Source organism: Lontra canadensis, unplaced genomic scaffold (assembly GCF_010015895.1).
Source record: "Lontra canadensis isolate GAN:19392208 unplaced genomic scaffold, GSC_riverotter_1.0 scaffold40, whole genome shotgun sequence".
In the NCBI taxonomy this organism is placed as follows: Eukaryota; Metazoa; Chordata; class Mammalia; order Carnivora; family Mustelidae; genus Lontra; species Lontra canadensis.
Genome location: NW_022631034.1, coordinates 2,644,039 through 2,667,263, shown reverse-complemented (window position 1 = coordinate 2,667,263; position 23,225 = coordinate 2,644,039). Strand labels below are relative to the sequence as shown.

Genomic DNA, 23,225 nt, shown 5'->3' with positions numbered 1-23,225 from the left:
CACACAGCTCCTTTCTTTCCAATCCACTTGTCATTCTCTTTGGGAAGGATTGAGGTCTCTGGAAAATAGCCAAAAAACTGTTATGGGAACGGCAAGCCCAAATAATGCTCCGGCATCAGGAGGATCTGAGTGCTGAAAGCCACTTCTGTTCCCCTTCTCTCAGCTGAGGGGGTGGGAAAGCCCTAAGTCCTTTCAAAGAGACTTAGAAGGCATATAAAGGCCCCTGGTTGAGGACTCGCTTCCTCATTCTGCACTTGGTGCCAGAACTCTCAATCCACCACTGAGAGAAAATGTCCATCCAGTGAGTATCTCTGGGAGGTGTTTTTAAATGCCTTAGTGGGTCGATGGTAAATGGGCTATTTCAAGAGGTCCTAAAGAGGACTAAAGGCCTGTTTATGGGAGGCCTTGGGTCTTGAAGGGGAGAATTTCTTCCTGTTTATATATTAAAGCAAATATCTAGAATTGGGGTCTAAATTACTGTGAGATTTTTGTGAATGGGCCTTGAAAGCAATTGTGAGCATGAAGACTATAATGAGGCAGGCCTAGGTTGCAGCCATTTCCCAGCTGTGTGATTTTGGACTTAATGTTTCGTAGTCTATGTTTTTCCATATATAGAATAAGCATTGTGGTATTATGACATTTAAATGAGCTAATAGCATGCAAAATTCTTTTTATGGTGTGTGGCACATAGTAAGTGCTTAATAAAAGACAGCTATCATAATTAAGGACTCTGGTCATGGTTCCCACTCTGAGAGGTTATAAAATGAAGCCAAAGTGAAGAAGCAGGAAATAAACAAAAATATGAAACCGGAATCTCCCAGTCAGACTATTTTTAAAGAGTACCATAAGCTCCTGGAGATGGGTGAAGAAAAAGGATGATAGGCACAGATGATGGTATAATATAGGTGAATAACAAAGAATAAGTTACTTGCCCAAAAAGCGGTCATCTCCCAACTCTTGGAGGGACACAGACGAGGCAAGAGAATCAATGATGCTGTGCACTTAGAGTGGCAACAGGGCAGGGTAATTCTGGGGGACGACCACTGAAGCAGCAGGATTATTTGATTTATCATCCAAAACACGGGAAGACTGCAGAGGGCAGAATTGGGTCCACTGTGACATAAAAAGGGAGGTCATTCCTCTGACATCAAAGGTAGAGCACTGACCCAGCACCCCCGCAACCTGCCACTAGCAAACCTGAGGACATTTCTGTCCTCCAGCAAAGTGTGTGCTCCCAGCAAAGCTAGACCGGCAGTGGTGCTCTGACATTGAACCAGAGAATGCCTTTTCTCCTGGAGCTCTACCTCTGCCTCAGGGGACTTCTCGGAGTGTCAACATGGGCTTCTTCTTGATTATTCCACCTTTTCAGAGTTGAACATCCTGCTGGTGGTTATAAGAAACTGTTCGAAACCGTGGAGGAACTGTCCTCGCCGCTCACAGCTCATGTTACAGGTTGGTCTCACCAGTCTTGAAACCATCTTCTCTTGCATTGTTGAGATCCCTTTTCCCTGGTTTTTTATTCATTGGCATCTCTCAGTGGTGAAGGTATGGGCTTTTAATGCCAGAAGCCCATTTCCTCTCATTTAGCTTTTATTTCCCTAAGCTAGAAATATGCTGCCTAACTGCAACTCCTTGGGACTGGAACTCCATCTTTGTCATCTTTAAACTGTCAGAGGCTAACTCAGTGCCTGGCATATAGTAAATATCCTAGAAATGCATGTTCCATTATCCATTCCAGTGTCTGGATAAGTGAGGACCTGGTGACAAGCATCTGGAAATATTACAGTAAAGAGTGGTAGGTTTCCTGCCTGTTGATTTGCTTCCGGAGTCAGACAGCTGCTCATTGCAGCTCCAATATTTTACTGGCTGTGAACCTTGCGAGTTACTTAAACTTTCTGAGTTCCAGTTCCCTTACCTATCAAAAGCCAAACTTTTCATCATGGGGTTGTTGTAAAGACTGAATAAGATAACTGAAAGATTCACCTAGTATCCAACACAAAGCAATCAATAAGTGGTCATTATTAGTACTATTCTTAGCATTATCCAAAAACATCATATGACCCATGCAACATCCCTGTTTGGATACAGAAAGTCTCTTCCCTCCTGTTTCTCCTTCTGTAAAATAAGAGAGGGGAGCCAAATGTTCTTTCTCTGCCAGATTCTGATGCTTACAATATAGGTTCTAGCAATCAAATTTATGTTGTGTCATTAGTTAAGTCATGCCTTCTTAAAGGTTTTATCAGAAACATACATTCTTAGGAAGCAGGCTGCAGAAATGGAACTGCAGAAAATAATCCTTCTGTTTAAAAAAATGGTAAGGATTAAGCAAACATTGCATTTTTCAAAGGATATGAGGGCACATATCTAACTGCTTAAAATGAAAGGCTTCATGGCCTTTGTTGTGTACCCCTAATTTTGCAGACAAGGACACTGAGCCCCCGAGATGGCACATGGCAAATCCTGAACCAGAATCCAGTCTCTGATTGCCTTGTGCAATTTCTCCTTCAGCAGGTTAATCTTCATATGGACAGTAGCCCATACCCTCAAAGGAATATAGCTCTAGGTTTTAAAAAGCCAGTATTCTTGTTGTCATTTAAATGGTTTCTTCTATAGAAATACCTTTTTTTAGTGTTTTGATCCCTGTTCCTAATCCACCTTTCCTACACCTTACTCCATCAAAATACATCAAGAAATTTGATGTTTTTCTTAAAAGCGAGATGGTAAAAAGGCAAATATGTTGCTATCTGGGGAAATATGGTGGGTGTAGAATCCCCTTTTCCTCAAGATGCTTTTCCTTGTCTCCTTCCAACCCTTTATCCAAACTCAGGCATTGCAACGTTTCCCACCACTTGGTCTCCTAGTGAAAGGACAGTCAAATCAGCAAGCATTTTGGAAGGGCTGCCCAGTGTGAGAGCTGGGAATGAAAATCATTGCCAGCTTTACAAAGAGGCTGCACAATTGAGCTGCTAATATAATCACACACACACCCTTACCAGGGATGAGTCCAGCAAAGGGCTGGGCTAAGAAGCAATGTTCTATGTCTCACCTTCATCACAGGCAGGATCCCCCTCTGGCTCACTGGCAGTCTCCTTCGATGTGGGCCAGGACTCTTTGAAGTTGGATCTGAACCATTTTACCACCTGTTCGATGGACAAGCCCTCCTGCACAAGTTTGACTTTAAAGAAGGACACGTCACGTATTATAGAAGGTAAAGAATGCCAGGTCCTACTCCTCCTAGGGGTGGGGCCTAGCTCAGCACCTCCTCCTATGTGCTCCTCAACCTCTTGAATTCAAGAGGCTACTTATAGGTTTGCTTCCTCTCAGAATCCTGGCCCAGGACATTTGCATAGATACCTGGGAACTGTGAGATATTAAAAAAGAACCTAAGAACTAGGGCTTTCGGGTTCAATATGCTCAGCTTCAAATTTTATATCTACCAGATATCACTTGCCTAACTGGGCAAACTTTGGCAAGATATTAATCTCTAATTCTTGGTTTTGTCATCTCTAAAATTCTACTTCAGGGTTCATTACAAGGATTAAATGAAGTACCTGGGAAATAGGAAATATTCAGTAATAATAAGTTACTATTATTATAATTATTGTTATAATAATTAGACCATTGGTTCTCTTGACTCTTTCCTTTTTTTAATAATCAGAAAGGCCCTGGGTAGGAGGGAGGAGTGGCGCAAAGAGGGAAGGACCAAATTTTGTCATAATGATACAAGAGAAGTTTACTAAGAACAGAAGATTGGTGCTAAAAGGCTCCAAGGCCTAAGCCATCACTTCAAGTACCCATTAATACCACAATAAATACTTTGCTTTTCCTGTAATATTCAGACCTGTTAGACGCTTTGTTGATCACCACAGGTATCAGGAATTCTGAAGAGACACCATAAGGAAGAGCAAATGAAGGCTTGAGGTAATCAGGATAATTCAGACTGTAACAGAAGAGAAATAGATCAGGTCAAGCAAAAATTTAGCTAAGAAGTCAGACAAAGCTTTCATATGCCCCCTAAACACCTTGGTACTTTTTCTTCTCCATGACTTTGTTTCTTCATCTAGAAATTTTAAACTTTATTATATGCATGGGAAGAAATGCAAAATCAGATTTTAATTGGCATTCCACATGAGAAATCCTAGGCAATGTATGGGATATGGTTACAGAGTTCTGTCTATACAAGATACTGGATTCAAGAACACCTACTTTTAAAACCAGCAAAATAAATTTTTAAACTGCAGGAAAAAAAAAACAAGAGTGACAAAAGGGAGATTGAAAGGACTATAATTCAGCACACCATATTCTGTATTTCTCCATTCAGTGTTAGGTTGATGGGTTATAGGCTACAGGAAGTCAGAGGTCCTATGTGAACCACCCACAGAGGCTGCATAGTGTGATATGGAGAAATGCGTTTCCCAGCCCTGGCCAACTTGAGTTCTAACCCAGTTCTATGACATATGCCAATCACTTAATTGCTCTACTTGGACATGACAAGTCTAAGCCATGAGCCTCAATTTCCTTATGTCATTGTGAGATTTATAAGACTTAAATTTAAGCTCATAGCACATTATCTCTTTCTCTCTCAGTCACCCTGAGAAAGTTACTGAACAATGCTCTTCATTCTTCATGTTGTGGATTTATGGTTCCAACTTGTTAAGGACATATGGAATGACCATTCTCAGTTCCATATGGACCACACTGATTGTCCCTGCCTATGACCCTTTCCCATGTCTCAATGTCCTTCAGGTTCATCCGCACTGATGCTTATGTCCGGGCAATGACTGAGAAAAGGATTGTCATAACGGAGTTTGGCACCTGTGCTTTCCCAGATCCCTGCAAGAATATATTTTCCAGGTTACTGAAACTTGACTGCATGTTATTAAAGACATTTTACATTAGCCCTTTTCTCTCACAGCTTGAAAGTTACTGGGCTGAAAAATCCATTTGCTTCTGCAGGTTTTTTTCTTACTTTCGAGGGGTGGAGGTCACTGACAATACCCTTGTTAACATCTACCCAGTAGGGGAAGATTACTATGCCTGCACAGAGACCAACTTCATTACAAAGATTAATCCTGAGACTTTGGAGACAATTAAGCAGGTAGGACACAATGCTCTGGCAACACTGCTCAAGAAGTTAGAATTTGCAGTTTAGAATTAACTGCACTTTGGGGGAAAGAACATGAGACCCAGATAGATGAAGTTTCACCTCCTTGCTTTGTCATCAACTACTAACTATGTGACACAGGGCAAACTTTGTTTCTTCATCTATGAAATTTTAAACATTTATTATACAGGTTGGAGGAAAACCTTATAAAATGCCTAACGTATTCATTCATTCATTCATTCATTCATTTGTGACACAAATATTGAGTCCCTTCCATATATCAGAACTTATACCAGATGCAAAGAATATATCAATAGGAGAGACAACCCAGGTAAGACAAGAATTTGGAATAAATTGTTTAGCTAATGGGAAGCTACTGCAAGTTTTTGCTTGGTGAAACAGTATAAGCAGAGCCATGCTTTAGGATATTTAATCTGGAAGCCATGCATAAACCATATGGGAGGACAAAAGAGATAAGGGATAGCTGGGAGACAAGTTAGGTAGAATTTAAGATCAGAACTAGAAATTCAGTATAGTAGAAACGGAAAGGAAAAAACAGCCCCAACCCTAGGCCTTAATGTCACTAGCTAATTTATAATTCTCAGCAGACTATTTACTAAGACTTAACATATCCTCTTCAATAGCTCTCTCTTATTTTTAATGTATGTTTGCAATCATATAAGACTATGTGTTAGATCATTTGGAGAAGAACTGAAAATGAATTCTAAACCATTCATTTAACTCTGATGAGTGAATCTGTACTCAAATTGCTATGGTAATATAATTGCAAATGTAAAGTTCATGTAAGGCTCCAAAATAGCCTTTACTAGGGGGTCAAGTTTCATTGTGAGGCTCACCATGCCTTGACTTCATATAAAAATACAGTTTTAGAATTTGAGATTCTTTTATTAACTATTACTAAAATAGCCTCCTAATAAGTACCTTTGCCTTCAGCCTGATTCTCTTAAATACAACTTCCCTAATTCAGCAGAAGCAATTTTTCTCAAATGCAAGTAGAAATGTGTTTCTCTATCTGAGGCACCCACAGTTCCCAAGATAAAGTCCAAACAGGGCTTTGTGGCTGGCTGGTTCTTATTTCTCCTCCCCCATGCATACCTTTCACAGCAGCCATGTTTAATGACTAGTAATCCCCAAACATCACCTGCTATTTCACAATTCAGTGCTTGTACATTAGGATTCCCACTCCCTGTAATATCTGTCTTCCTTCTCCACCTGGCTCTTACTTGTCTTTCCAAACATTAGTTGGAGTCATTGCCCTTGGGAAGCCTGGCCTAATCTCCCAGTCTGGGTTAGATGACCCTTCAGATACCGTTTTGCATTTACCAGCAATGTACTGTATAATATACCAGCTTATTGGTCTAACAGTGTTACCAAATAGTACTTTGTACAATGATGGCAGTGTTCTATATATGCATTGTCCCAGTGCTACTGAGTACTTGAAATATGGCTAATGTGACTGAGAACAGAATTTAAAATTTTACCTAATCATAATCAATCCACATTAAATTACATGTGGCTACCATATTAGACTGCACAAGTCTAGACTGATGTTCTTGACCCTGGCACAGTAATCATAGAATTTTAATGAGTATATGAGGAATGATTGAATGAATGAATGTCTTTTCTATTATTTAAATAAAAATGCTGAAAACTCCCTTTAAAACATATTCTCCTAATTAAATAGAATTTTGGTTAAATATATACCTCATCAATTATCCATTCAATAAATCTGTATTGAGTAGGTCACAGGTAGAAATTCTAGTGCTGGTTTTGCCAGCGTGTGGCTCTGTATCCTTGAAAAAGTCACCTGACCTCTCTTGGACTTCAATTTCTCTTTCTGTAAACAGAGAGATTTATGCTAGATTTGTGATTCTGAATTTCCTATGAGACTCCAAATTGAATTAAAGTGCTAAATCTTTTCTCCAAAAACATTTGCCTTTTAATTCCAGGAGATTCATGGTTCTCCTGAAGTCTATTTAGGTTGACTCTATACTAAATGGAATCCTGGGATTTCTTTCACTTCCAAATTTATACTCTGTGCAAGCCACTGAATTTGGTATTTAGGTTATAGTGTACAAAATTGCCATTTTCATAAAATAAAAATTATTGTATATCTCAGCAATCTCACACAATTCATCTAATACAGTAAGGGGGATATAAAGAAATCCCAGGATTCACATTATCAGTTTGAGGACAAGTTGCATGTGCAGAAGGAAAGTAACTAACCAGAGCAGTGTATGGGGTACACGGAAGAACACAATCAGGAAGCTCTCCAAGATTTCAGAGGTGTGGGGGAATCAGCATGAGGGTCAGAAGAGAGCTCTGCACTATCAACAAGAATTCAGGCAGACTTGAAAGAGGGTAGAACCCAGGGAGATGGAAAAAAAGAGAAAATGTGCTTTGAGTGAGGATACAAGTGGCAGCTGTAAGGTCAGACCTAGGGACCAAGGGTAATACAGCCTTTCTCTTTACATGGATGACATCTGCTCTGCTTCCCTAGGTTGATCTTTGCAACTATGTGTCTGTCAATGGAGTCACTGCTCACCCCCATATTGAAAGTGACGGAACTGTTTACAACATTGGTAATTGCTTTGGGAAAAATTTTTCAATTGCCTACAATATTGTAAAGATCCCTCCACTACAAGCAGGTCAGTTTACCAATTTGACTCTTCTTAAAACAAGTATCTATATTGTGAGAAAATTACTGGAAATGGGATACCAGATCAGACTATCAGGATCGCACTATAGATGCACAGTTAAATTCCTTTCAGATTGCCTTTTGCACCATCCTCCAGGGACCAATGCCCAGAAGCATCATAGCAGAAAATGACGACTTGAAAACATAGAAAGCAAGTGGCCAAATCGTATTCTACAATGTTTCAAAAATGTAGTGTATATTAGTATCTGATCATGTAAGAGTTAGATTCAAGTTCAGGAAATACTTAACTGAGCTCTTATTCATGTGCCAAGCAAAATTAAATTTCTAAACAAACATGTGTATGCATAATAGCACACACACATATATGAGAGTGTACTATTTTGTGTGTGTTTAATTCTCAAAGCCACAAACAAACCTATTAACTCATACTAATATTATGGAGGAAGAACACTAAAACAGAAAAGAGAGACCTCTTCAAAATTCTCCATTCATCCTTCATTCACTGCCAGAAATTTGATAACCATCTTGGCGACAGAATTATTTGAACATATATGGATTTTTGTTTGGTATTGCATAGCCTGGATCTCAAGGTGTGGTCCCTGGACCAGCAGAATCACTTGGAAAGCTGCTAGAAATCCAGAGTCCCACCCATGGTTGACTAAAGGAGAAATTCTGGGTGTGGGCCCACAGTTACTATTTTAAGAACCTCTTTCTGTGATTCTGATGTACACTAAGGTTTGAAGACCACTAACATAGTAGGAAACAAACTTTTCTGTGCATAAGAATTACCGTACAGAACTAATGACACAAACCCACATACATGACACTTTATAGGTAACTTAAGAGATTACGAAAGGCATTTTGAGCATACTACTGTGTGCTGACTTGGCACCTACCAGTTGTTAAGAGGCGACTCCACTGTCCTCTGCCTGCCACAACACTGAGTACACTTTTCCAAATCTGCTGCTGTTTGCATTTTCCCGGGTGACTGCAGCTTCACATGAAATTTCCCTAAGAAATGCCAATGACTGAGAAAATGAAAATAAGCTCTAAAAACAAAAAATCAAGATCTGAAAATGTATTTCTTTACTTGCATAAGCTGTTCTGAATGCACTGTATTAAAAGAGAAAAAAAGAGGCTTTTCCAAAGCCTTTTAAAACCACTTTATTTCAGACAAGGAAGATCCAATAAGCAAGTCAGAGGTCGTTGTACAATTCCCCTGCAGTGACCGATTCAAGCCATCTTACGTCCATAGGTAACTTGAAGGCCTGCTATGAATCTTCAGGAAAACTCAAGTTTAAAGATCTGCTTTGCCTACCTTTGATACCAATCCTGATCACGACATTTCCTTGCAGAAACCTAAATTTAAATATAATTAATTTCATGTAGGCACTGTTGATTCATACCTCATGTGCACATATTTCTTTGTGGTTTGAGAATCAGTCCTTCCCATTCACAAGTCTATTTGTGTTTCTGAACAGTTTTGGTTTGACTCCCAACTATATTGTTTTTGTGGAGACGCCAGTCAAAATTAACCTATTCAAGTTCCTTTCCTCATGGAGTCTTTGGGGAGCCAACTACATGGATTGTTTTGAGTCCAATGAAACCATGGGGGTAAGTCATGCATTTATTTGTCACGTTTAGGATTCTGAAGATGGCGTTTCATAATGTATACTGTTTTCCTTTTTAAATGCATCAAAATATTTTCCTCACTTTTCAAGGTTTGGCTTCATATCGCTGACAAAAAAAGAAGAAAGTACCTCAATAATAAATACAGGACCTCTTCTTTTAATCTCTTCCATCACATCAATACTTACGAAGACAATGGGTTTCTGATTGTGGATCTCTGTTGCTGGAAAGGGTAAGAAAGGACATGTGATAATGTTACATCCCCAGTCATGCCTAGAAATTAGGGGCCTTTTTCAGAGATGCTGCTCTCAATATTTAATATGAATTACAGCTTTAAAAAAAATGCAAGAAGTATGCTTAAGTCACAGAATATAATTGAAAAAGCAGTAGGGAGGCTAGTTAATCAGAAGCACTTGCAAACTGAACATCAAGACCATGGCTAGTGATTGAAAACTGATCAGGTCTATGAACCTGAGCTGAAAATCAGAGATGCTATGACCTGATAAGTGAATTTAAACTTAACCTCACTGCAACGTGACATGTTCCCTTGTTGGGGCCTTGAACTCCACCCACTCTAGGTTTGGGAGAAAGAGGCACGCTTTCTTGAGAATAATACCAAGTCACTAAAAAGACAGTAGCCCCTAAAGACACAGAATGATGATGGAGAAACAGAGCAGAAAGTATCAAAAGCTGCTGTTATTTAAACATATTGGTGAGGCAGATTTGTTTGGTTTGGTTTGGTTTTCATGCAGCATGGACAGGAGAAAATGGCTCTAATATAACTGGGTCATTAGAAGTTCCTGGGTAGGAGAATAAAGAACAGGCAGGTTGGGGCCGCCTGGGTGGCACAGTCAGTTAAGTGTCCGACTCTTGGTTTCAGCTCAGGTCCTCATATGAGGGTCATGGGATCAAGCCTGATCTCAGCTCTACACTCAGCTCAGCTCAGAGTCCACTTAAGAGTCTCTCTCTCTCTCTCTCTGCCCTCTCCCCCCTTTCCATACCCCTTACCCCATGCTCATTCACCCGCTCTCTCTCTCACTCTCTAAAACAAATAAATAAATCTTAAAAAAAAAAAAAAAGGAACAGGCAAGCACTTGTTCTTTTAAAAGGCATGGATCATCTCTCTGGAATTATTTGCTCATGTCTGACTTCTTAATTTTGCAGATTTGAATTTGTTTATAATTACTTATATTTAGCCAATTTACGTGAGAACTGGGAAGAGGTGAAAAAAAATGCCAGAAAGGCTCCCCAGCCTGAAGTGAGGAGATATGTGCTTCCTCTGAATATTGACAAGGTAACTGCCCTCTACACAGATTTCAGATATATCCAGATTTGTTCTCCTGCCTTATGTTTATACATAAAATCTTGAAACTTCAGAGCTGGGAGGAACTTTAAAAATACACTAATATAAAAATACACTAATTCAACTCCCCTCATTTAACAAATGAGGAAACTGGAGCTCAGAAGAGTGACATGACTTAGCAAAAGCCAAGTGCAGCAGAGCCAAAATAAAAAACCAGGTTTTGATGCTATATCTGCTGTTCTTTCATTTGTAAAATCCTTTCAAAATATATTTTCTCAGTGAATAGTGCAGACCACTGATTCTTAGGATCCTCTGTCAATAATATAAATAATTTAAGTGATTTGAAATTCTAAAGAAATGAAGGATTAAAAAGTACTCCTTTAGGGAAATCAGCCCATTATTTTGATTTTCTGCAAACCTTTGAAAAATATCAGTAGAGGACAAACATCATTAATAGCCTTTGGCGGTCATCTTTTTATTTCTACTTTTTCTTCCTTGTATTCAGTGGCTGTCTTTTTAGAATATTAGACTAACATCAAGAAGTTTTTGTGTGATAGAATGCCAGTCAAAACCAAGACAAATAGAATTTTCACAATGGATACATGAGCATACACTGTCATTTGTGTACATATGAGATATATGCCCAAAAATGGGTAAGGCAGCTACATGGAATGTAAAACATTGTACTCAAAGCCAGATCAAATATAGTGGAAAATAAACCCAATTTAGAACTAGACACTATAACTCTTAAGCAAATTTGTAAACTCTATAAGGATAAGAAAGGAAGAGGAAGTTGAGGTGGGGCATTAGGTAGTTAGTTAAATGAGCTTCTTCAAAAGCAGAGAGGTGTTAATAAACCAGACTTAATGTAGAAATACAAAGTGGTTGGTAGAGCTGGTACATTAGGAGCAAAGGAGAGATGGGCATTGGGCAGAGGGACTGGAAAGAAGGTTGGAATGATATTGTATGAGGCTTTAAGTACTCTAACTTTGCCCTTGGGAAGCAGATCTCTAGTACATAGCTGAGTGTCTACAAAATACCAAATGAATGAGTCTAATGATTTTAGTAAAATTTTATTTTACTAGTGATGAGAAAATCACAATCATCTTTAAATTAAGATCACTTAATTTAAATAGGACTTACCTCACTCTCTTCACATCCAAGAATAGGAAAAAGGAAAGATTTTCATAAATATGTAGTCATCACTGCCTGAAGAAAGACCACCCAATAATGAAATAGAGAACCTCGGTGACAAAAAAATGTCTAATGTCATCCTAGACCCTTCTTTCACTCTCTCCCAATAGTTATGAATTAACCACTGTTAACACAACATTGTATGACTTATTCCAGTGGGTACATCACGAGGATATGCTCTTGTTCTCCAGGAACTCATTACCTAGTGTATTGGGGAGGAGGAAGGTGATTTGGTAATGATAACACATGTTGGCATGAGACAAGTCGTGGGAAGGAGGCATAGAGTACTTTGGCTGTTCAGACAATGAACGGTCATACTTGTTTGGAGAGATTCATCAAACAAAGTCATTTGTAATATTCTGGCAGAAGATACTGAAGCACATCAACTTAAGACAGGAGGCATAGTTTGAGAAAAGACAGAAGTGGGGCGGGGCAGAAGAGCAGAGGGTACTGACTGCAATCCAATTAGAACATAAGCACACATAGTGGACTAAATGAGGCGGGATTTTTAAAATTTTTAAAAAGCAAACTTGTGGTCTTCAAAAGCTTTAAGGCCAGGCTAAGAGGTTGTACTTTATTTGGCAGTGAAAGTCTCTGAACAGAAGAAAACCGCATTCAGAGCTGGTGGAATGGGTACCAGGTGTGCTGACTCTCATGGCTCTCTCTTCAACTAAATGCCTGGCTTCCCCAGGCAAGTCACTCAACCACTCTAAGTTCAGTTGCCTGCTCTGAAACCTAGCTAAATTGGACTAAATAAGAACAAGGGTCATTTGCACCTTTAAAAACTTAATTTTCTAAAATAAGTCTGTATTGTGCCTAAGTGATACTGGTAGTGTAGAAAGGACAGAGATAGGACCCTGGGGTAGAAGACAGTAAATTCACTCAGGCAGGCAAGAGAATAATGTAGTGATCCTAGGAAAAGGCAAACATGGATGAAAATGAGTTCCTCTAGGTGGAATTAAAAGGGTCTTGCATTTGATTGGATTGCAGAATGAATTAAATCTTAGACATGCAAAATATCATAGAGATCCCGTAAGCCTACATGTCTAGAATAGTGATACTTTTGGAAATAGGGATATTTCCAAATAGGGATATTCCAATACAGGCAGATCAGGTATGGAGAAAAACATGAAGTGTAGGACTATCAGGAAGGGAAAGAATAAGGAGGTTCACTTCAAGTCATACAGAGCCAGGCTTGAGTTTTAGCTCTGCCACTTACTAACTGAGTGATTTAACCTTAAATTTCCTTCTCTCTATCTATAAGGAGAAACACTGAACCTTTTTAAATGTCCTTTTCCTAATCTATACCCATCTTACAGAGGTTTTGCGGCTGATACATGAATTGGTATATGTTAATTATTAAATAAAGCCCTTGAAAAAATATATAGCCCTTGACACAAAGTAAATATCAAATAAATATCCCCTATCATCATCAGCAACAACAACAAAATCAGTATCAAAACATCTTCATGAAAGATACCTCATAGGCTTCTACATATCAATGAAGGACCTTGTGAGGTCAATCAGGGTTGATAGTTACTGATGTTGAAATGATGACCAAATATATGAGATTAGATAGATGAGACAGCTAGCAAGGAGAAGCCATACTTTAGAATAAATTTTAGAAAAGAAACATACACATTTGCTTATTTTAAAAATGAAGAGTTTGATAGCCTAGAAAAGACCGAGAGAAGAAAGGTTGGCCAGACACGGAAGTTTGGGAGGTCTCATGTAAGAAAGTACAAAAAAGAGGAGCGAGGAAGAGAGAGAGAGAGAGAGATAGAGAGAGAAAGAAAGTCACCAAATAGCCCTACCTGGAGCTAAGAGGAAAAAAAATCCCACATTGGATAGGGCAAGAGGGTTTCATCAGTGCCCCTTGCTATAGGCAAGTTAAAAAGGATGAAGACCAAAAGTCAAATACCAGATTTGGTTATCTCCCAACAGATGAGGTTGAGAGAGGGAGAAATCAGGACTCAAAGGTCAGCAACTGGTAGGATGTGGGAGCAGTTACTGTAAGTCCACACTTCGAAAAGTGTGGCAGGGAAGGGGAAAATCGGTCATAAATTGGGAGGAGAGGTAAGAAAGATATTGAGGAAAGGGCTAAGGAGAGGAAAGAGTATAAGATGAGTGAAGTTTCCAGTTTACTAATTAGATAATGGTAGTATTTTTAAAATATGTCTTTATATTTTTTTGAATAGGTGGTACATTTAAATAGTCAAAAATCAAAATGATATGCAGAGGTACACACTGGGAAATCTCACTCCACCCTCCACCTGCATCCAGTCTGTACCATCCCCGTTCACTCCCTATGTGTAACTTTTCATGTTTTTCCTTTTCTTTGGTTTGTTTATGCAAATATTAAAAAATATAATATATATTATTATTATTTCCTATTCTCATACACAAAAAGTTATTTTCTATATCCACTGTTTTCTTCCCTGCTTTCTTCATTTAACAATATATATGCTAAAGATCTTGCTGTTTTCAACTACACGGTGTTCTTTCTGTAAACATACCCAAGTCTCTCACTGCTGCACAACAGAATTGTTTGCAATCTTTGGCTATTACCAATAATGTGATAAGGAATAACTTTGTATGTATGTCATTTCATACATTCACAGATATATGAATAGATTAGATCCTCAGAAATGAGATTTTGGGTTAAAGGAAAAATGCATCTGTTAAAAAAAAAAAAAGTGGGTGGGTAGCAAAAATGAGGAGCTAGTTTGTTGGGGAAAGCAAGAATAATGTTACAGATTTCTTACATAAAAATTTTAATTTAGTAATAGAAAAAATAAGATAGAATGAAGATAATCAATTTAAACTTACAAGTATATAGATAATATGTCTGACATAATAAGCATTTGATCTCTTCTTCCCCAAAACACAACAGAGTGCCTTGAGGTTCTATTTCACAAAATCTCATAAAATTCTCATCATTTCTGTATTTGCTCCTTACCTCTTATCCCTTCCCTATCTTAAGAATCTTTTATTTCCTCTTAATCAATGATACACCCTCAGAAAAATCCCCTCTATCCTCTTTTCAGAATGTTCCTTTCACATTCTTTACTTTAAAACCAAACATGGGTAAGAGCGATGAATCACAGACCTGTACCCCTGAAACAAATAATACATTATATGTTAATTTAAAAAAAGAAAACCTGGGACCCCACCTGCATGGCTCAGTCAGTTAAGCGTCTACCTTCGGCTTGGGTCATGGTCTCAGGGTCCTGGGATGGAGCTTCACGTCTGTCTCCAAGTTCAGTGGGGAGCCTGCTTCTCCTTATCCCCCCTGCTTGTGCTCTCTCAAAGAAGTAAATAAAATCTTTAAAAAACAAAAACAAAAAGCAAAAGCCTGGCTCTCTCCTAAAGACACTGATCTCTCCAGTCTCTTCCTACAGCCCTTATACCTCTTGACCTGGGGTTACTGTAGGTATTCTCTCTGTTCTACTTCTCTGTTTCCAGATTCACTGTTCCTTCCATCCACTCGAATATATTCCAATTTTAATCTCATTTCAGCTAATCTCAATTCAGCTAAGGGATATATACATATATTCACCCCTCATTACTGTTGTTGTCTATGAACCACCACTGCCTCACTTCCCTTCTTGGCCCAATGTCACACTCCCCAGATCTACTGACTCTCGGTCATTTCCATATACACATCATAGGTGATTCTTCCAACAACCTGGCCTCTCAGTTCCTTGACCTCTTCCACTGATCTTGTCCTCCATTCTATGTCAACTGCTCACTCCCCATAGTCATACACTTGACCCTGCCATTACCTATGACTGTGCTTCTTCCATAATCTTAGTTTCATGCATGATATGCTCTGACTACCACCTTCTATCTTTCAAGATCACTTGCCCAAGTATGATTCCCACCAGAAACCTCCAATCCCCTGAACTTACCACCTTCTCAACCTACCTCACTCCCCTGAGAACTTACTTTTCCTCATTACTTAACTAAAATTCCATTGTCAACAATTTCAATCTTATATAGATTCTCACTTCTCTTGCCTCCTTCTTATTTTATTGAACTCATTTGTCAAAACCACAACTCCCCCTAGTTAAATCCAACTCTCCACCCACTCTACACTTGTATCTCTAAGGATGAAATTAAGTGCTGAAAACACACAATCATGTTAATTAGTTCATTTTTAAATATATGACCACAAACCTCACCGCTACATTTCTCAACTTCATTTACTCTCCCACTTTGCTAGTTAAGTATTTCACACCCTCCCCTCTTCAATCTTCTAACACCTCCCACCTCCACACTCATACTCAGCTGATGGCTCTGCTTCCTATTTTATTGAAACAAATGAAAGAAATCAAAAAAGAACGTTAGACTCCTGCCACCACATATACCCGCCCACCAGCATCTGTACTTGTATTGAATTATCTATCATCCCACCCAGAACTAGTCCTTCCCATTTTCCCTTCCTTACCCACTCAAGGACATCACTCAAGTGATTCTCTTCCCTCTCCTTTATCATTACTTTCCCTTCTTTCTCATTTGGTCACTCATATCGTGCTATTATTTTGCCCTCTTACAAAATCCTTCTCTTGACTCTTCTTGCCCCCATGAGCTATCTTCATTCTTTTTTTTATAGACCCTTTAATTTCGGAGGGCATCAGAACTCAGCCCTTCATTCTATCCTCTGTTTGTACATTCCCTCCCTTTGTAAAGACTCATGCTTTAAAGGAGCCTACATTTACATTTTCAACTTACCTTTCAACTCAAGATTTATATATGCTACTGTGAATTCCATGTCCCCCTTTGAATGTCTAATAGACCTCTCAAGCTTAATAAGATGAAATCTAAATTTCTTCTCTTCCTCTACCAAAAAAATTTACCCCACCTGCAGCAGTCCCCATCTTTGTTGAGACAGCTTCAACAATGAATTTTCAGGCCAAATACCTTGGAGTCATCCCTGACTTCTGTCTTAAGTTCATGCCTCTTCCCTACCCCATAGTCTATCTATCAGGAAAACCTCATGGCTCTGCCTTCCACTTCTCACTGACTCCAGTGCTACTAGCCTAGTCTGAACTACTCTCTTCTTTTGACTAGACCACTGGACAAACTGGTGTCCCCATTTCTGCTCTTGCATCCCTCTACTCCCAAGGGTAGTCTTAAGAGAACAGCCAGAGCAATTCTTTTAAATATTATAGCATGTCAATCCTCTGCCCCAAATCATTCTATGGCTTCCCATCTCTCACCCAGAGTAAAAGACCAAGTCCTCCCAATGACCTAAAAAGCTGTACACAATCTCTCCTCTACATTCCTCTCCTGTTTCTCTTCCCCAGCTCAGAAACAGTTGCAGCCACACCAGTTTCTTGAATGTTCTTCAAGCACATTTGGCATCCTCCTACCTTAGGCCTTTACGCTGTTTTCTTTGTGTAAATGTTCTTCCCTAGATATCTATGCTGTTGGTTTCTTCACTTCCTACAAGTTTTGTCCCAAATGTCATCTTTTCAAGGAGGCCCACCCTGACCACCTATTAAAATTATAACTCACGTACACTTCACACTTTTGATCCTCCTAACTCCACTGTATTTTTTCTCCCCATACTCATGATATATTATATACTTTATTAATTGTATTAATTGTTTATGTCCCCAAACTAGAATGCAAGCTTCAGGAACCTGATTCTCTGAATAATTCTCCCAAACATCTAGAATAGAGTCGAGCACAAAACATGTATTCAAGTATTTGATACAGGTATTAAAAAATAAATGTGTTCTTAGAAAGAGCTCATGGTATGCATTCCTTTCACATAAGAATCTGAAAACCACCAGGCAGGGTGAGGGAGTGACAAGAGATCTTAGACAACATCTGCTCCAATAGTTTTCTTATATGCATTTTTTTCTTTTTGACAACAGAACTGTATGGTTTTTTTTCTTTTTTCAAGCAAAATCAAAATATATCCTAACTCTAAGTGAGATAAACACTATAAATGAATCCAAAGAGTTTGAGGTCCTTTGCTGGTCTTAAAAAAAAAAAAAAATTTTCTCAGAGGCCCTTCCTCAGAGCCTTACATTTTCTTTAAGGACAATCTTATTGTACAGATGTGAAGGCCTAGAGGGCCTAGAGGTTACATGACTTTCCCAGTGATACACAGACAGTGACCAACACAGGTACAGGCAATTGTGTTGCTGGCTTACCTTTCTATACCATTCTGAAAGAAATGCATACCATGAGCTCTTTCTATAGCTATAGCTTTTTGTACGGCTCCTCCGTACACATTGACTTAAGAAACAAAGAATGCAGGAGACAAAACTCAGGAAGACTGCATTTATGGCTGCTTGATTTTTCTTTCCTTCTCACTGAGGTGTCTGTTATCCTTTTTCCTTAGGCTGACACAGGCAAGAACTTAGTCACACTCCCCAACACAACTGCCACTGCAATTCTGTGCAGTGACGAGACCATCTGGCTGGAACCTGAGGTTCTCTTTTCAGGGCCTCGCCAAGGTGAGATTGATTTAGAGAGGGAACAAATTGTCTGTTTCAGAGATTTTTTCGGAGTTTTCCTAAGCATGTCCTCTATTTTGTAGCATTTGAGTTTCCTCAAATCAATTATCAGAAGTATGGAGGGAAACCTTACACGTACGCATATGGACTTGGTTTGAATCACTTCATTCCAGACAGGGTAATTAATCCATCTTACCTAATACTAGAAAAGTAGTTTGAGTCATATACTAGTCAAGTAAAGCCCATCGACTGATTAACTGATTTTTGTTTCTCACAAGCAGCTCTGTAAGCTGAACGTTAAAACTAAAGAAACGTGGGTATGGCAAGAACCTGATTCATATCCATCAGAACCTATCTTTGTTTCTCACCCAGATGCCTTGGAGGAAGATGATGGTAATGAAAGCAATGGATGTGTCTGAACACTTTCTTTTTATTGGAGTTCTATATGCTAGTGCATTAGGAGTCCCTTATGTCCAGATATGATCCTTAATACTACTGAATTCAATGCAGCATGAAAGAATTTAAGCTTATTAGAAAATAAGTTTCATCTTGTGGCCAAGCTCATTGATTACTCATGGGAAAATGTTAAAGCACCATCTGGTGTCATAACGGAACATCAATGTCTGCTCTAGATGAAGGCGGGAAGGATGAAGAAAGAACAGCATGAATTCAAGGGTGTTGCCTTTCCTGACCTAGATAAATTTCTGAAAAAGGATAGAGTTCGAAGGAGAGAAATTGAGTATTCTAACAGATCAAAGAGAATAAGAATGGGGCTTTGTGCCTCTGCTTTGGGTTTCTTCTTTTAGTAAGCTGGAGCCATAGCCTATAACACAGTCATTCAATGACAAAGCATCAGTCTTTATTAACTATTGATTAGCTGGGACAGGAAGGTAGATGACACTATCTGGGATTAAAATTTGGAAAGCCACAGAGAAATGAGTAAAAGAACTATGGAGCCATTTCCTGCTAAATGATTTTACATACACAGTCCATCTGGACAAAACTGCAAAGGGTTTGTTCATGTTTTGTTGGATGGAAGTAAGCTTCTAGCTAGGTCTTAGAAAGTACAGAAATAATATACCTTACTGCTTTCAAAGCCTTTTAATATATTTTTTCACTTGATTGTCACAATACTTTTTTTTTGTAATAGGTTATGTTGAATCTTATGTTATAGACAAGAGCACAGATCTATTCCTCAATAGGAATTTAATGAACACCTACTATGTCCTAGTAATTGGAGTAGCTATTGGAAATCAACAGTGGTCACTCCCTTCCTGGAGCTTACAGTCTAGGAAACATAAAGAGTTTGAAAGATCCATTCAGGGTGGTGGTATAGACAGATGGTGGATGAGTCAGGGCAAGATAACAAATGATATGGTTTTCTTTATTTGTCAATGCCAATACCTCCTATATTATTTCAGTGACATTTAGCCTATAGTCCTGGGCTTTTTTTTTTTTTTTTTAACATTGCCTTACTTACTTTTGATTAACAGGTGTAGTTCTGAGTGTGGTGGTGAGCCCTGGGGCAGAACAAAAACCTGCTTATCTTCTGATTCTGAATGCCAAGGACTTGAGCGAAGTTGCCAGGGCTGAAGTGGAAATTAACATCCCTGTCACCTTTCACGGGCGGTTCAAAAAATCCTGAGCACATTCTAGCACATTATATTTCTATTGACAAAATCAGAAAAACAGTCGGGACTGCAATCAAATTCTGTTCAATTTTAGCCTGCTGTATTACATCGTTTTGACTTGCAGATGCACACAATTTTGCAATATTTTACAGAAAGCACAGAGTTTAGCAAGCAATTCCTTAAAAAAAAAAAGCAGCACAAATTTTAGATAATCATACTCTCTCTGTGAGACAGGCAGACCATAACTAAAAACTCTTTATATATTTATCAATCAAATAGAAAATAAATGTGGATTTATTAAGCTTTTTTTTCCTACTGTAAAAGTATATTTTAGGTATCTATCTTCTCCAATTATTTTTTAACACTTAAAAGCCAAAGTTCTCTACAACTGATTTGTATATGGCTTCCCTAAGGCAAGGTAGTACCACGCAAAAAGGCTTAATTACTAAATGTCAGACCAAACTTTTTCACAACCAGGGACTATCATCTAAGAGTAATCCTAGTAATAAGTATATATATATATATATATATATATATATATATATATATATATATTACTGTTCCAAGATTCTCAAGCTTTATGAATTTTAACATTTCCATTTAATATAGGCAATTACTGATTATTTCTGATTTTACAATAAAGCCTATCTCTAATCGTCTGACAGCTCTAACGAAATAACATCGCAGAGATAAGTTATCTATTAAAAGCTTACATAACATCAAAGCACTTACATATAGTAGTGACTATAATTTTTGAAATACTTACAAATATAATTTCTACTTAAAATCAGAGTATAAGATAATGTCAGGGGGTTATACTATGTTGCCTCATGTTTAATTATATATAAGCACTGTGCAATCAGCTGACCTAAGCAAAAGACAAAGAGAGAAAAAGAGAAAATATTAAAATTAGTATTCTGATATTAATACATTTAAGTACTTTTATTTTAAAAATTATTCTCTTATTGCTACATGTTGCAAAAAATGGAGATTGACAAAAAATTATATTCTATATCTTAATCCTGGTATGTATTTTATGCTAAGTATTACACATCATTGTGCTTAAGATAATCACCATTGTGTTTGACTAAGTAAAAATAGCTTGAAGGAACAGACTGACTAGGGTATTTGATGCATCTATTTGATTTCTTTATTTAGAATAAAATGCAAACTCATTTTTAAAATTATAAATACTCATTGAAACATACTTCTCAAAGAAAATTTAAAATTACAGAAAAGTAGAAATTATAAAGTAAAATCATACAGAGCTCATCTAAGCTCAACTACTATTAAGATTGGGGACTATTCTTTTCTTTTTTCCTCCCATGGATTTTAATGTAATCATTGTTTCATTGTGCCTAGTTCCTAGCTAGAATTAGAAATTTCACAAAAGAAAAGAAAATGCCAGAGAGTAACATGGAATGTGTGAGCGTAGATAAACATCAACCTGTTAGTTTTTGTCTCTAGACACAGCACATGAACATAATTCCACAGAGAAGGCTATTTACCCATTTCTTTTAAAAATGCAGGAAATAAGTTACTGAATAATTACTAAGTTTTGTGCTTGATAAAATTTCCCTATTCAAGAGAATTCCTAGCGCTGCCCTTTCCTACATTTGCCAATCACTCCTTGCCTTATTCCTTCCTATTCATTTTCCATGAAGAAAGTCTTGCACTTCAGTGTGCCCACCTCTCTTCCTTGTGCAGGATCCCACTGTGAGCACTGTGCTCTGCGAAGATTGCCACAGTGTTTGTGAAGACAAAAGAGAGGTAGATCTAACTAAAGCAACAACCTGCCAATACCATTTCACCAAAATTGGAATTCTCTATATAATCATTGCTAATATTATGCCAAAAAGGCTTAGGAGCTGCCTTTTAAGACCAAAAAATGGAAGATGGGCTTTAAATTTTTTTAATTAAAATAAGGGAGGCTTAAGTCAGGAAAGAAGGACTAATTTGGAAATGCAGATTGAAGAAATTAAGGAACCTGCTTTCTAAGAACCACAGCTACTCATTTGTAGGATCTAGAGAACCACATCCCATGTATAAACAAATAAATCTGTTTTAAGGAAAAAAATTCAACTGAATTAAGACAAATAAACCTGTTGATAAGTAGTTATTTTTAAAACAACAAGTTGTTTGAGAACTTTATTTTTTCCATTTTTATTATATTTGTCATAGCCATGTCAATCAACTTTGGAAAATATCATCAAAGGCTTATTAAAAACTGACAATTTTTTGTCTTATGGCAGATAATCTAGACAAAGTCCCTGTGCTGTATTCTAAACCAGAAAATACCAATAGACAAAAAGGCAGCCTACTTTCCAAGAATTCCATCAACCCACAGTCTAGCTAAAGAACAAAATGGAGTGCTTTCTTCCATAAACTTGACAGGAAGAGTACCAATGATTAGGGATTATAGAGAAAATATGTCTTTATAGAATCTCTGAAGACCATCCCAAAGGAACACCAAATCCGGTAAAATTCAACATCAGTGGGAAAACAATCTCTGAAAGACAGGAAGAAAGGAAACCTGCACTCTTAGACTGCCTTTTACTTTTAAAGAAAAGTGAAAGTCATTCATAAAGCTATATCCATCATGGTACTTCCTGCACCATTTTAAAGATGAGGAAAGGGAGGCCAGGTTACTTCCTTTAATGAGAAGCAAAACTTGAACTAAAATCTAAACCTAACAGTTCTCCTTGAAAATTTGGTTTCTGATAACTTCTGAAATATTCCTACTAATTGAAAATTTTATTTCAAATACAATCACTATCATACTACTTGGTCATCAAGTCTGGGTGCAATAAAATCTTTGACTGGCCAGTAACTCTTACTATTGATTAGTAGCCAAAATGTTCCTTAAATATACTGACCATATACCAAGTATTTATTATGCCAGAGATTCTATTAATCAATCCCAGTAAAATCTTTTTTTTTAAGATTTTATTTATTTACTTGAGAGAGAGAGAGTGAGAGAGAGAGAGCATGAGAGGGGAGAGCATCAGAGGGAGTAGCAGACTCCCTGCTGAGCAGGGAGTCCGATGTGGGGCTCGATCCCGGGACCCCAGGATCATGACCTGAACTGAAGGCAGTCGCTTAACCAGCTGAGCCACCCAGGTGTCCCAGTAAAATCTTATGTGTAGATTTGATAACCTACACATTTGTTGCAGGTGAGGAAAGTGAAGCTCAATAATGTTAAATATCTTGT

The 23,225-nt window shown here is 38.0% G+C and overlaps 1 protein-coding gene across 2 annotated transcripts; it reads left to right on the top strand.

Annotated features, from left to right (window-relative positions):
- The first annotated feature begins 231 nt into the window (after positions 1-231).
- Positions 232-20,517, top strand: RPE65 (retinoid isomerohydrolase RPE65). Of its 2 annotated transcripts, none has more exons than XM_032870077.1 (14): positions 232-301; positions 1,370-1,452; positions 3,058-3,208; positions 4,747-4,854; positions 4,957-5,098; positions 7,626-7,707; positions 8,958-9,039; positions 9,266-9,398; positions 9,506-9,645; positions 10,578-10,707; positions 18,269-18,383; positions 18,467-18,561; positions 18,665-18,776; positions 19,877-20,517. In XM_032870077.1, exons 1-14 carry the CDS (start codon positions 291-293, stop codon positions 20,026-20,028), a joined length of 1,536 nt encoding a protein of 511 aa, XP_032725968.1. In that variant the 5' UTR covers positions 232-290; the 3' UTR covers positions 20,029-20,517. The 2 variants fall into 2 exon arrangements, with proteins under 2 accessions (XP_032725968.1, XP_032725966.1); XM_032870075.1 differs by having other exon boundaries at positions 7,626-7,773.
- Positions 20,518-23,225: the final 2,708 nt, after the last annotated feature.